The 13347-nt window shown below is 47.3% G+C and overlaps 2 protein-coding genes across 3 annotated transcripts; both read right to left on the bottom strand.

Moving 5' to 3' along the window:
• Positions 1–485: 485 nt before the first annotated feature.
• Positions 486–8176, bottom strand: LOC133130274 (uncharacterized). Its single transcript, XM_061244734.1, has 6 exons — positions 7633–8176; positions 7276–7379; positions 6534–6636; positions 5139–5260; positions 2262–2373; positions 486–1916 (listed from the first exon to the last, which is right to left on the bottom strand). The coding sequence occupies exons 1-6, from the start codon at positions 7925–7927 to the stop codon at positions 793–795; spliced, it is 1860 nt and encodes a 619-aa protein (XP_061100718.1). The 5' UTR covers positions 7928–8176; the 3' UTR covers positions 486–792.
• A 712-nt stretch (positions 8177–8888) lies between these two features.
• Positions 8889–12631, bottom strand: LOC133130281 (zinc finger protein 697-like). 2 transcript variants are annotated; one of them, XM_061244750.1, is made up of 4 exons: positions 12188–12631; positions 11825–11979; positions 11350–11461; positions 8889–10839 (listed from the first exon to the last, which is right to left on the bottom strand). In XM_061244750.1, the coding sequence occupies exons 1-4, from the start codon at positions 12459–12461 to the stop codon at positions 9845–9847; spliced, it is 1536 nt and encodes a 511-aa protein (XP_061100734.1). In that variant the 5' UTR covers positions 12462–12631; the 3' UTR covers positions 8889–9844. The 2 variants fall into 2 exon arrangements, with proteins under 2 accessions (XP_061100734.1, XP_061100733.1); XM_061244749.1 differs by having other exon boundaries at positions 8889–10842; positions 12188–12629.
• Between the last annotated feature and the right edge of the window lie 716 nt (positions 12632–13347).

The following is a 13347-nucleotide window of genomic DNA, read 5'->3' on the forward strand; positions in this document are numbered from 1 at the left end:
TTCTAAATACCGTGTAACCACTTGGGCATTACAATTTCATGAAACAAATCGTAAAACTGGTCATGTATATTTCCATGGCAACGCATCTGTTTATACCTTCTGCCCCACAGGAAAGTTCTCCAGGCAGTGCGTTTCAACTGATGTCTTGAGAAACTCAAATAAACTGAAGTTGTAGGATACCTTGGAAAAGATGAGGAATTAAAACGTTGGATAATAATAGCCATGTTCCAGATCCATTGGTCAGCAAATGCTTCACTGAAACCCAGGCCTGTTTAAAGTATTTCCAATTCAAACATGCTTACTTTGTCATTTAATTAAATCTTAAATATTTTTTGCATTACAAAAGTGGTGGGGTAGTACAAAACACATAAACAACACGAGGTGGTCCTTGGTTTCGAGTAATTTCGAAGGACTACCAAGGAGGTGGGAAGCTTTCGTCCTAAAATAAATCAAAAGAGCTTTCATCACACACGAGGCGAAGCAAATGCAACAAATACATTTAATCTGGAATTCTGCAGTTATATTAGGGCACTCTTCTGCTGCTCAGACATGCAACACGGTGGCGTGTTTGGAATGACGGGCGATTTGCCCGGCACGTCCATACAAGCAGGAATGACATTATGTACACAAGAGTTTCACTTGTCATGAATAATGTAATTATTCAGCTCCAGTCGCTCCCATGACAACATTAAAATAATTGCAATCATGATAAATAATTGTCTAATACTATAACATGAACCTAATAAAAAATAAAATAAAATCTAAAGGTGCCTCTCTCAGCACAGCTTGAGGTCATTTCCCAATGTGAACACTCTGATGTCTGATGAGATTGCCCAGGGACGAGAAGTTCTTCCCGCACTGAGTGCAGCTGTACGGCCTCTCTCCCGTGTGCACAGTCTGATGCGTTTTTAGATTGCAGAGGTGAGAGAAGCTCTTCCCGCACTGCGCGCAGCTGAAGGGTTTCTCCCCCGTGTGCACCCGCTGGTGTCTCTTGATGTGGCTGGACTGGGCGAAGCGCTTCCCGCACTGCACGCAGCTGAAGGGTTTCTCCCCGGTGTGGACCCTCTGGTGCACCTTCAGGCGCCCCGGGTGGGCGAACAGCTTCCCGCACTGCGGGCAGCCGAACGGCCTCTCGCCGGCCTGCAGGGCCCGGCTGAGGTCCCCCCCCGCCTCCCCGGCCTCGTGGTACAGTCCGCCGGCCGCCGCGTCGAAGCCCAGCTCGGTCCGCAGGCCTCGTCCGTTCAGGCTCGGGGGGCGTTCTGCCCCTCTCACCCTAACCTGAGAGAACCCAGGGAAAAGGTCGGTGGCGTTTTCCGCCCGGATTTCCCCATCATCATCATCATCGTTGCCATCATCATCGTCGTCGTCGTCGTCGTCGTCGTAATTTTTGGGCTGTGTGTGACCCGTCCCCAACGCTCCCTGCCTGCCCCACATACAGCGCATCTCCACCTCCGATTTAACGTCCACCGCCGCCGCCTGGGGCTTCCACTCCAAATAGCCCAGCGAGGGAAGGCTTTTCCCTGGGCTGCCGTCCACAGCAGGCCCCCGCTGCAGCTCTGCAGGGAAGGACAGGCTCTCTGCGTCCGCTTCTGTAGAGTACGAGCAGCACGGATCCTCCGTCTCTGCGACAGCGCCCCCTTGTGTACAGTAGGACCCCAGTTGGCCTGGTCTCTCAAACATGACAAACTCAGAGTCCAGACTGTTGAGTCCTCCTGCCCTGTGTTCAGCTCCTCTGTGTCTGAACCCCTGGTTGATTCGCCTTTTCTTGGCCCTCAGGACACCACCAGCCTGGACCTCCCAAAGGCTGCCCGGGGAGCCGTGCTGCTCGACCAGCTCCTCCAGGGTGGGGGCAGGTGCCGTCTGCGGGTTCAGGGCGGGGGCTCTTCCCCCAACGGCCACACCCCTCTCCACAGCTCCTGGAGAAGAAGTAGTTAGAACAAACGCAAGCAAAAACTAAGAGCACCCTCTCTCCTGTAGTACTGTGGGTGGGCTGTAAGGTGAAAAATAGTCACTGGCTCTCCTGTAGTACTGTGTGGCCTGTAAGGTGTAAAATATTCACTGGCTCTCCTGTAGTACAGTGTGTGGCCTGTAAGGTGTAAAATATTCACTGGCTCTCCTGTAGTACAGTGTGTGGCCTGTAAGGTGTAAAATAGTCACTGGCACCTAATGCAGCCTGGATGAGCAAACATATTTTCACCATGGGGGGCAACCTCGCAACCTCACAACCACCCTAACCACCCCCCCCCCCACCACAAACTTACGCTCCCCACTGCTCCTGGACCCCCCCTGCGGCTCACTGCTGGGTCCCCCCTCTCGGAGTCTCTCCTCCTTCACAGGAAGTGGTTCTGGCCCCCTCTCCTCCACATCTGCAGGCTGCAAGGCCGAGAGTGCAAGAACATGAGACGAACACAACCCTTCAACAACCCATCAACAACCCTTCAACAACCACACTGGGCTGCCCGACCCTGTTCCTTGAGATCTAATGTCCTGTATGTTTGCACTCCAACCCTAACAAAGCACATCTCATTCAACAGCTAAAGCAGGGCTACCCAACCCAGTTTCTGGAGAAATACCATCCTGCAAATGTTTACTCCAACCTGAACAAAGCACACTTCATTCAACAGCTTAAGTAGGTGTGCCAAATTAGGTTTGAAATGAAAACCTACAGGATGAGAGATCTCCATGAACAGGGTTGGGCAGCCCTGCTCTCAATGTTGAATGAGGTGTGCTTTGTTAGGGTTGAAATGAAAACCTACAGGACAGTACTTCTCCAGGAGCAGGGTTGGGCAGCCCTGCTGTATACAGAAGCATGTAGCATAAGGCTCCAGAAGTCTTGAGGAATTGTAAAGAAGTTTAAGCAGCCTCAGTGTGCCGTAATGGCAGGGTAGCTGGGCTTCTAACTTTGAGGCTGCAGGTTTGATTCCCCGTTGGGGATGTGCAGGGGCAGAGCGCTGTACCCTGCTTGGGGTAGGAGTGTCTGCCAGATGCCTAAAATGTGAACTGCAATGTACTCAAAATGACAGCAGTTTGCACCAGGCACTGCAGAGTGATGCTGTAATAACGCTGAGCTGAGGATGATTACAGGGACGCACAGCGACAGTAAACGGGAGAGGATCTTCCAGGGAGAGGCGTCAGACTTTCAGGAGGCAAGAGCGTCTCCGGGTTCTTCTGGTTTCATTTCAATCAACATCCAATTTACGCTTGAAAAACGTGGTATGTGGACTTCTTAGCCAAACACCAAGTGCTGAGACACACCAGAAACCTACAGTACAGACACTGTGGCCCCCCAGGACTGGAGTGAAACCTGCAGCCACGGCGCCCCCTCCAGGACTGGAGTCTGAAAGCTCCGCTTTAAAGGCTAAACAAAAGGAAGATCACAGTTGGAAGTCTGACGATATTAAGTCTTAAAGTCTGTCTGTTTTTAAGAGCGATTATAAATTCAAGTAAATGATCAATCACTGAAAAAGAAGTCGATGGATCCCATGGCGTTTATTGATGCTCAACGAATAGTCATACATAATGGCGAGTGGTATCAAGGTGACTTGTACTGCCAAACAATTAATGTTAATAAATAATGAATGAGTCATATTTTATTATCCCCTAAATTGCTGGAAGTGGAAATACAAAAACCAATTCAACATCTTTGTGCTCCATGAATCTCAAGAAACATGATGTACTAGAAAGTACCAAAGAACTTTGGCGCACTAAGTATAAAAGTCATCTGCTTATTAAAAAATAAATAAAAAGAAAAAAAATAAATCACTTTTCTCCAGAACTAAAGACAGGAATTGAGATTTTTTTTTTTCACACATAAAATAGATTTCACTGCAATGTGAGTAATGCTGTAGTAACAAACACAGTGATTTTAGTCATTACAGGTACAGTATGTGACAGTATGCTCAGTTTGATTTGACTGGCTACTCGATTCCATGTCACTTGACTTTATAATTGCAGTCAAGCTGCTAAGAGCAGCGTCTTACTTCTTTAAACAAATATTCCTGAAAATCCAGCAACAGACAGTGCCGCTTAGCCGCAAAAAGGTTTGGGGAAAATGAAAAACCTGTCAAGTGTTGTGGCTGTGGCTGTCACTGAGTCCAAGTCTGCGCTCCAGTGTGGTGTCTCTGGTGCCTTTTCAGATTACTGGGGTGAGAGAAACTCTTCCCACACGTGGTGCAGCTGAACGGTCTCTCCCCCGTGTGCACGTTCTGGTGCACTTTCAGCTGACTCAAACACACAAAGCTCTTCCTGCACACAGAGCAGAGGAAGGGTCTCTCCCTGGTGTGAACGGCCTGGTGTTTCTTCAGGTCCCGCGAGGAGAAGAAGCTCTTCCCGCACTGCGAGCAGAAGAACGGCCTCTCGCTCAGGTGTGTGCTCTGGTGAACCCGGAGGGTGCGCGGCTGGGAGAACTGCTTCCCGCACTGCGTGCAACCGAACGGCTTCTCTGCTCCATGGGACCTCACGTGCAGCTCGAGGTGGATTTGGGAGCTGAAATTCTTCCAGCAAAATTTACAAACGAACTTTGTCCTTTCCGTACCCGTCTGCTGGCGCGCAACCGCCCCGCTTTGCGTTTCCGCGACGCCGTCGTCAGAGCAGAGAAACCGGCTCGTTTCCGGGGCGTCGAGCGCTGACTGCCTCCCGCTCTCCAGCAGAGCGCGTGGGATGGGAACATTAGGAGCACTTTCTGCCATTTCCCCCCGCTCTCCATCTTCACCGTCAAGTCTGTGTACGATGTGACCTGTTTCTGACGCGGTGTCTTTCGCCCAGTCAGAACTCCTTTCAGCCTCCAAATCAACAGCCCCAGAGCCAATCACCAGCATCTCCACTTTCATGTCTGAATCTACAGGAGACATGCAGTTTCCAGAACTTTCCTCTGTCGCTGCAACCGACTGCAGCTCTGAGTGAAACAGGCCCTGTGCTGCTGTGTCTGTAGAGTAAGAGCAGCACGGATCCTCCGTCTCTGCGACAGCGCCCCCTTGTGTACAGTAGGACCCCAGTTGGCCTGGTCTCTCAAACATGACAAACTCAGAGTCCAGACTGTTGAGTCCTCCTGCCCTGTGTTCAGCTCCTCTGTGCTGGAGAGTCTTGGTAACACTATTATTCTCTGGCTCTGTTTTGAGGACGGTGTCCGGTCCACTGACCTCCCAAACGTGCCGTCTGGTCCTCTGCTGGTCAGCCGGCACTTCCCTCCCGTTGGAAGACGGAGTCCGGTTGCCGAGAGCAGCCGCCAATTTGCCATCGTTGTTGCCCGGTTCCACAAGTCCTGCAGGGAAGTTCAGAGCCAGTGTGAACATTATTTACTGAGCAGGCACAGGTCACATGACTTAATACAGCTTAAAACAGCAGCACTTAACGCAGGGCGTGTGGTGCAGTCCGTAGGGAATGAATCTCCCTGCATGGTTGGGGTTCGATAATTCGGGGGGGAATTTATGAAGGGCGGGGTGTGAATTTGACTGACATCAAATGAGGAGGGGGGGGCACTGGGGGGGGACAACTGATCCAGAATGCTGCAGTCCGTCTGGTACTCAATGTTCCCAGACATTCACATGTCACCCCCCTGCTCAGCAACCTCCACTGGCTGCCTGTTATGGCTCACATCACTTTGGTGCTCCCGTACCAGGCAGTTAAAGGATCGGCCCCTGTGTATATTCAATCACTTATCAAGACCTATACACCAGCAAGACCCCTCCGTTCCCCCACTTTGTGCCGTCTGGCACCTCCCCCTCGCCACACCTGCACTTCTTGGTCTCGACTGCTGTCTGTTCTGGCCCCACGGTGGTGGAATGACCTCCCGGTGGTGGATGTCAGAATGGCAGAGTCTCTGACCTCTTTCAAGCACAGACTGAAGACTCATCTCTTCAGGCTGCACCTTTCCCTCCCTACCTCACCACCATGATTAGCCTTGTATAAGCCATAGACTATAATGGCATTGTGTACTCGGGGTATGCTAGTTGGCAAGTTGATGTATTCTTCAAGGGTTCCAAGTGTATCTGTATGGTCACGCATACTGTCCTCTTCACACTTGTCCCTGTGTTCAATCTGCACTTCGTTGTACGTCGCTCTGGATAAGAGCGTGTGCTAAATGCCTGTGATGTGATGTGATGTGATGTGATGTGATGTGATGTGATGTGATGTGATGTGATGTGATGTGATGTGATGTGATGTGATGTGATGTGATGTGATGTGATGTGATGTGATGGGGGGGGGGATGCGTGTGACTGGACTTTGATTGGAGGGGAACAAAAAATTTGATCGACATACGCCATAATCACTGTTTCACAATGACAAAAAAAAAAATCTGAATTCAACTAATTTTCCAGGAAGTGGATGGGAAAAGCATTGTGTGAAAATATGCAAGTATAACAATTTCATTAATTTTATGGAATATATACCTTAAGGCGTGTTTGTATGGCTATAAATAATTGAGTAAATTGGGGAAAGGGAACTTCTTTATTTCAGCTTGTCTTTAAAAAACAACAGCATAACATACAGTAATGCCAGGCTGAGACAAAGCCTTCCATCCATTCTCTACTTACTCTCCTCCCTGGAGTTCATCTCTCCCTGTGGGTCTCTGTCCTCTTCCACACTCTCCTCCTTTATAAGAACAGAGTCAGTCCTTCCCTCCTGCATGTCTGCACACTGTAACAGAGGAACGGGGTGATCAGACTGACTTTCCTGTGTGCCTTCCCATGTGGTAAATGGCATTCGATACTGAAAACGAAGAATTCAAAACAGTCGTCATAACTGAAATGACCAATGAAATAAATGTTTTTTTTGAAGATGGATGTGACTTATACTTACTGTCATTAAATATTTACATTCCCAAAATTCATATCCCATACATATGAAAGCATCATTTTGTGTTGAAAATGGCACTCTATTAGTAGTTTTAGTAGTAGTAGTATGGTTGGCATTTATATAGTAGTAGTAGTAGTAGTAGTAATCTAGTCCCGTTTCTTTTTATTACAGTCCCGCCAGCGTGGACTTGATGTGGTGTTGTTTGGAATAGATTTACTATGCACACATGTATCCAATAAAAAACATTTACGGCAACTGTAATGATGGCAATGCGTTTTGTCCCGAATTAAAACGAGACCGCTGTGGAGTCTAATCTATAGTGTAGTAGAGCCTGAACCATGTCGTTTGGTGTGCAAGTTACTGTATGGATGTCAGCACTGTGCACCATAACTTAAACATAGAGGATTTTACTAGCTAAGGTAACTCGGAGATTATGAATCGTTTGCTCGTTTTATCACACAGGTGAGAATTGCAACTGACCGAGATCCGATTCAATACGGACTCGTCCTGGTCTTCAGTGGGTTCGCCGTCGCTAATAAGGCCCATGTCCAAGAAACTTTGTCCGGCTGGGATGCTATCCGGCTCTGAAACAATAGGAAGAGCAGTCGAAGCGTTACTACTAATTAAACGATATCTAGCGCCGTCCCGTTAGACAAAACAAGAACTGTAAGTTAGGTCTGTGGAGTATTAGGTCTGTGGGCCGTCAGTTAATCACTAACTAGCAACTTTACATTTAGCTTAGTTACGTTAGCCAAAGGCTCTAGTTACATCAGTGACAGGTGAAACAATTGCTAGCTAGAATCCAGGGAATATTATGCCGTTTGAGATGCTGGCTACCTGCTGTTGTCGATCCTTGAAACTTATCGAAAACCGACCCTTTCTTTGGACGATTATTTACTGAACTGTCTTTTATCCTGGTTTTCTCTGTAAAAGTACACGCTTGTGCGACCCGTAACTCCAAAACCTGCAGTTTCCTCCGGAGCGATTCGTTCTCTTTCTGGCTTTGGGACATCTCCAAGCGTAAAACCGCATATCCGTCGTCCACAAGTTTACAGATCTCTGCCACGGCCGCGTTCGCCAGCACCTCCATGATGGAAGCGATCTGTGTGTGAAACGCAATGCAATTCGACATCGTTCGTTTGGCAATCCCCGCAGGCTTTCAAAGCTCCTTGGTTTCTTTTACTATGTCCAAAAATGTAGACAACATTAAATTAACTGGTCATATTCAGATTGTAATCCATATCGCATTTGCTGTACTTCTAGATTGCCGTTTGTATTTTAGGGGAGGTGTACAGAAAAACCAGACGTTGATTGATAAATTACCGTAAATATCCTAAACTAATGCCCCTTTACCATTGGTAGCAACCATAGACAGCATTTGTATTCCTATATACCCTATACGGTTGCAACAAGAAGTTTCTCTCTTAACCAAAACGTGTAAGTCAATACCGCCACCTAGCGTGTTGGAGTGCGATTCTGAAAGTGTTTTTTTTTTTTAGGCTACCAGTGGACTATGGATACCACGGGCCTGTCGTTTTGGTAGACAGGTGTCTGCTATTTAGTTAATCTGAGTTGCTAAGAAATAATAGCAAATGCATTTTTTTTTTTTAAATCACATGAAAGGCTAAACATGAAAAGTGTGTCTATCGTTTAACTGTGCTTGAATAAATTATGATTCTGTGCTACTTACACGATGAAGATGTGGCACGTATAGCTTTCCTTTTTACTTTGGTTTGACAGAAGTCTCCCAGGTCAAACTGATTTATATGATTTTGGTGCTAATGAAATGGATTGACCATAGGGCGACATGGCTCAGGCAGTAAGAGCAGTCGTCTGGCAGCCGGAGGGTTGCCGGTTCGATCTCCCACCCAGGCTGTGTCGAAGTGTCCCTGAGCAAGACACCTAACCCCCAAATGCTCCTGACGAGCTGATCGGTGCCTTGCATGGCAGCCAATCGCCGTCGGTGTGTGTATGAATGGGTGCATGAGAAGCATCAATTGGCTTTGAATAAAGGCGCTGTATAAATGCCAACGATTTACCCAGGTGTGGAATGGATCAACAATATTAAGTAGGAGACCCCACAGTTGTATAAATGTTTTCTTGACTGCAACTGTCCCAAATATGTTTTTATTTTTATTTTTTTACCTTGAAGCAGTTCTTATTGCTCCCTGGTTAATTTAAAAAGGTTACTTAAAAATACAATTTGGTCTTGGACATATGCCTATCGATTCATCACATCTTTCATAATACAAATTATTTTCAATTCAAAATACATACGCAAACCATTTAAGATTTCTTATGAAACATAATCACACAGAACCTCAGTTAATATAGTATTCAGAACTGAAAAAACCCCAAAACATTTTCTTCACAGAAAAACAGTCATTTACAGCTTGTTCGTTATATAAATTCCACACTCAGTTAGATTATGGATCTTGCACTCTACATTTAAAATGACATTTATTTATCTGTATGACTCCCATTCGTTTAATCTATGCATTAAATAAAATATAAAATGGAAAATCTCTACACAGAATTTTGAGTAATAAATATACTGTTAGCAACATGTAAATACATGAATTATTACAATGTTCAGCATCATTTTCACTTACATTTTTAATCAGGCACCTGTTCAAACAGAAACATATAACCACACTAAAATCATTTGCTTTGCGCTCCAGCCAGAAAATATAAAATGTCCCTCAATACAAGCATCCCACCAGCACTCCCCTGGGCTTCTGCTCACTGTGGTTTGAGTTATAAAGTGTGTTCATGGATACTGCGAATAAAACCACATTAGACATATGTGTATGCCCACTTCTCAGAGTATACTCAAAACTGGGCATACACTCCACCCATGTAAAGTAAAGTTCCCTCGTAGTGCAAGTGAATGGCTTTGGCTTTCTCCTGAATGAGCACAGTCATATTTATGAGGATCACCTGAAGAATAAAAACACTCATTATATTGTTGTACTTTCTCCTGTGGGAAAACTCCTGGTATCCTGTGTGATTGCAGACCGCAGAGACTGGCCTGCTGCAAACCGCGTGGCTACATCATCTCTCCTGTGTGAACGAGCAGATGTCGCTTAATATGACTGGACTGGGTGAAGCGCTTCCCGCAGTGGGTGCAGTTGAAGGGCCTCTCCCCGGTGTGGACCCGCTGGTGCATCTTCAGCTGATGCTGATGAGAGAAGCGCTTCTCGCACTGCGTACAGCTGAAGGGTTTCTCTCCCGTGTGCACCCGCAGGTGTCTCTTGAGATTAGCGGAATGTGCGAAATGCTTTCCGCACTGCATGCAGCGGAACTGCCTCTCCTCCGCGTCCCCACTCTGGTGCGCGTCGCCGTCCTTCGAGCGTCCAAAACCTTTCTCGAAATACGTGTAGAACAGGCGTTTGTCGCCTGCGCTGGGTCGGTGATGCGTCTCGTTGTCTGAGAGCGTGGCCTTCTCCCCCGCGGTCATCTGGCCGAAGCTGGCCACGCTCTCCGGCACCATTTCTCCCCTCTCCCCAATTTCTTGGAAGGGTCTTTGTTGCACATCACCCATTCCTAAAATGGCCCCCGCGCTCCATGCTGATGGCATCTCCGTCTCCAGCTTGACTGGCGTGGCGTCGACCCCGACATCAGGCTTCCAGTCCAGAGAGGCCAGAGGGGACAGGCCACCCCCGGCACCTTCCTCTGTCGCCGAGTATGACCTCATCTCCGAGTGAAACGACAGGCTCTGCACTGCTGCCGTTTCTGCGGAGTAAGAGCAGCACGGATCCTCCGTCTCTGCGACGGCGCCCCCTTGTGTACAGTAGGACCCCAGTTGGCCTGGTCTCTCGAACAGGACAAACTCAGAGTCCAGACTGCCGAGCCTTCGCGCTCCCGCTCCGGGTCCCGGGCGCTGAAGGGTCCTAGTGCCCTCTTTCTCCGCTTCCGGGCCTGCCTGGAGTCCGCCCACCGCCCAGCCGCTGTGCCGGGGCCTGGGCAGGGGGACGGCCGGCTGCTCTTGCTTTGCTGACGCGATCTGGGTTTCTGCCGAGGGAGGACTTCCCTTGTCCACCTCTCCTTGTGATAAGGAAACAACACAAATGATGTTAATTTATGGGTACAGGGTTACTCGGTTACAGAGCTGATGCAAAAGCAGCAGGTAACAGAGCTAGCAGTGGTCATGCCCATATCACGCAAGTCGACCCCAGTGCCCTATAACCTACACAGCCATGAAGTAAGAGCCAGTACAAGCCAACACGGCAGGTGAGGGTATTCTAATGAGGAAATTAGTCAGAGGTCTGAACCAAAGGGAATGATTTGAGGCTTCTTCCATCCAATGTGATATCAGCACAAAAGAAGGCAGCAGCAGTCATTAACTCTGGCCCTCAAATCCAAATCCAGCACTGGTTTTCTTTTCTCCCGGGTAATGGGTACTACTGATTGGCTAGACTAACTCCCAGGGAAAGGGAGGGTGGAAAGCCAGCAGTTCTCAGTCCTCGAGGACCGTAATTTGCTGATCGCAGATCGAAGACATGCTCAGTATAATGACACTGCACCTACTGCTGCTGCCCAAAAAATACTTACTCCCGTCCTTGTTCTGTAGCTCCCCCTGGTGGTCGGGGTTCCCCACGTTCTCGTTGAGTCTCTCCTCCTTTATGAGAATTGGTTCAGCCTGTCCTTCCTCTGGGTCTGCACACTGTAACGGAGCAATAAAGCGCAGGTTCCCAGCTCTAAAAACATCTATAGCACTGCACATTCTGGCTATACCTATAATACAATCAGATGAGAGAGCAGTATACGTGACAATTAACTGCAAACATTGAACTTAAATATATACTCACACACTGTCATTTCTTATCACACATAATTATGTATGAGTATATATATTCCTGAAATTATATTTATCCCGTTTCTCTGACAATATATTTTAATGCTACGATGTAATAAAATATTTCTCAAGAGCAACAGGGTAAAAAATCTAAATTCAGAAACTGTATGCTCAATTGACAGCTTTCGTTCTACGTTTACTCGTGAATTGGGATATTAGCATGTGAAATACCGCTGCGCTGGTGGCGTTTGGATGCAAGGTGACCCCTTGCACTGGCTCCGCGGGACCGTCCTCTTCATCTAGAACAATGGGCTGGTCGTCTCTTCTCAGAGCGACGTCTATCCGGTTCTCCAAGACTCTCTCCACGGCTGGGAAATGTCCCTCCGCTGGAAAACGTTGGGGGGCGCGTAAGCAAGAAAGGAACATCAACAACCAACAGAAACAGATGACGCATTTGAACACGCGCAGAGATTGTATTGCAGACTGAGGTCACAGGTCGCAGTTGTGACAGCAAGGTGAAATTGTTAGCTGGGCTGAATACCTAGACACTTTTAGGCAGCAAACAGACTTGTCTAACAAGGGGACCTAACTTACCCCTTGCGGTCTCTCTTACTTTACGGCAAACCTGCGGTCCGTCAGCAATGCTTGCTCGCATTCCTCCTCTCTCTGCGCATCGACGCGCGGTCTGCCGCTCCATCATCTGCAGCCTCCGCTTCAAAGCCTTGTTCTCCTTCTGATATTGAGACATTTCCAGGCGCAGAACCGCGTATCCGTCGTCTACAACTTGGCAGATCTCTGCCACGGCCGCATTCGCCAAAACCTCCATAATGGAGGCTATCTGCGTATGAAAAGCAACGCAGTTTGACATTGTTCCTGGTCAATTTACACTCACCTCTCCAGATATCTTCGGATAAAAAAGTTGCTCTTTTGTTTAGCTAAATATGCTATTTATGGAAACGAAGAGACAAAACTGTGAATACAGACATTTGGCCATTCACAAGCCCCACAATTACTTCCGGGCTGCTGAACGAGTAGCGATGACGTAATTGATACTGTACCGTAAAGATTGTAAACTAAAAGCATAGTTCATTGTCCTTGTCTTGTTTTTATCCTACAGCGCTGATTCAATGTACTGTAACTGCGCGCTGATAGGATGTCTGGTTGATTATCAATATCTGGCTCTTCACTGAGGGATGTCTCTAGTCAACGGACCTCCAAAAAAAGAAACGAAATTATTCAAATTCTGAATCCATATATTAAATCCAAAAAAGTCAATTTCAAGCACATAATCTGTATTGTGTATGCTTGTGATGTATTTATGGTTAGACGGACAGAGGCCGTGTCGGACAAGAGCCTCATAACTACTGTGTCCTCCAAATATGTAGTCTACAATTTAAACATACTGTGTTCTACTTATATTGTAGAACAATGTGCCCCTGAATGGAGACCCTCCACTGGATGAGAATGTTTAGTTGACAAAAAATCTCTAAATGTGTTCTAAATGTGTACTTTACAGTCATTTTGGTGGCTAACGCGATCACTATACCTTTGTGTTGCTTGGCTCTTCCATTGAAAATAGCTCAATTTGAACCTGAATATCTCATCCATTTCAAAACCAATCTCAATGCCATTTCCCAGATCTACTACTATGGCAACAGTCTCGCCAACTATCAATTTTGGTATATGGCTACGTTGTGCCATTTCCATATTATGGATACCCCTACAAAATTAGCATTAAAATTTGATCCAGCAGA

The sequence above is a fragment of the Conger conger genome, chromosome 6, assembly GCF_963514075.1.
Source record: "Conger conger chromosome 6, fConCon1.1, whole genome shotgun sequence".
NCBI lineage: Eukaryota > Metazoa > Chordata > Actinopteri > Anguilliformes > Congridae > Conger > Conger conger.

Bases quoted from the DNA above. Each gene is read 5' to 3' on its own strand.
- LOC133130274 (XM_061244734.1), bottom strand. From the start codon at position 7,927: ATGTCGAATTGCATTGCGTTTCACACACAGATCGCTTCCATCATGGAG. The intron at 7,380-7,632 runs GTAGCCAGCATC...CTATTGTTTCAG, and splicing joins TCAAGGATCGACAACAGCAG to AGCCGGATAGCATCCCAGCC. The intron at 2,374-5,138 runs GTCAGTGGACCG...TCGGCCTTGCAG, and splicing joins CCAGACGGCACGTTTGGGAG to CCTGCAGATGTGGAGGAGAG.
- LOC133130281 (XM_061244749.1), bottom strand. From the start codon at position 12,461: ATGTCAAACTGCGTTGCTTTTCATACGCAGATAGCCTCCATTATGGAG. The intron at 11,462-11,824 runs GTATTTCACATG...GCTCCGTTACAG, and splicing joins CAAACGCCACCAGCGCAGCG to TGTGCAGACCCAGAGGAAGG. The intron at 10,843-11,349 runs GTAAGTATTTTT...CCTTATCACAAG, and splicing joins GCTACAGAACAAGGACGGGA to GAGAGGTGGACAAGGGAAGT.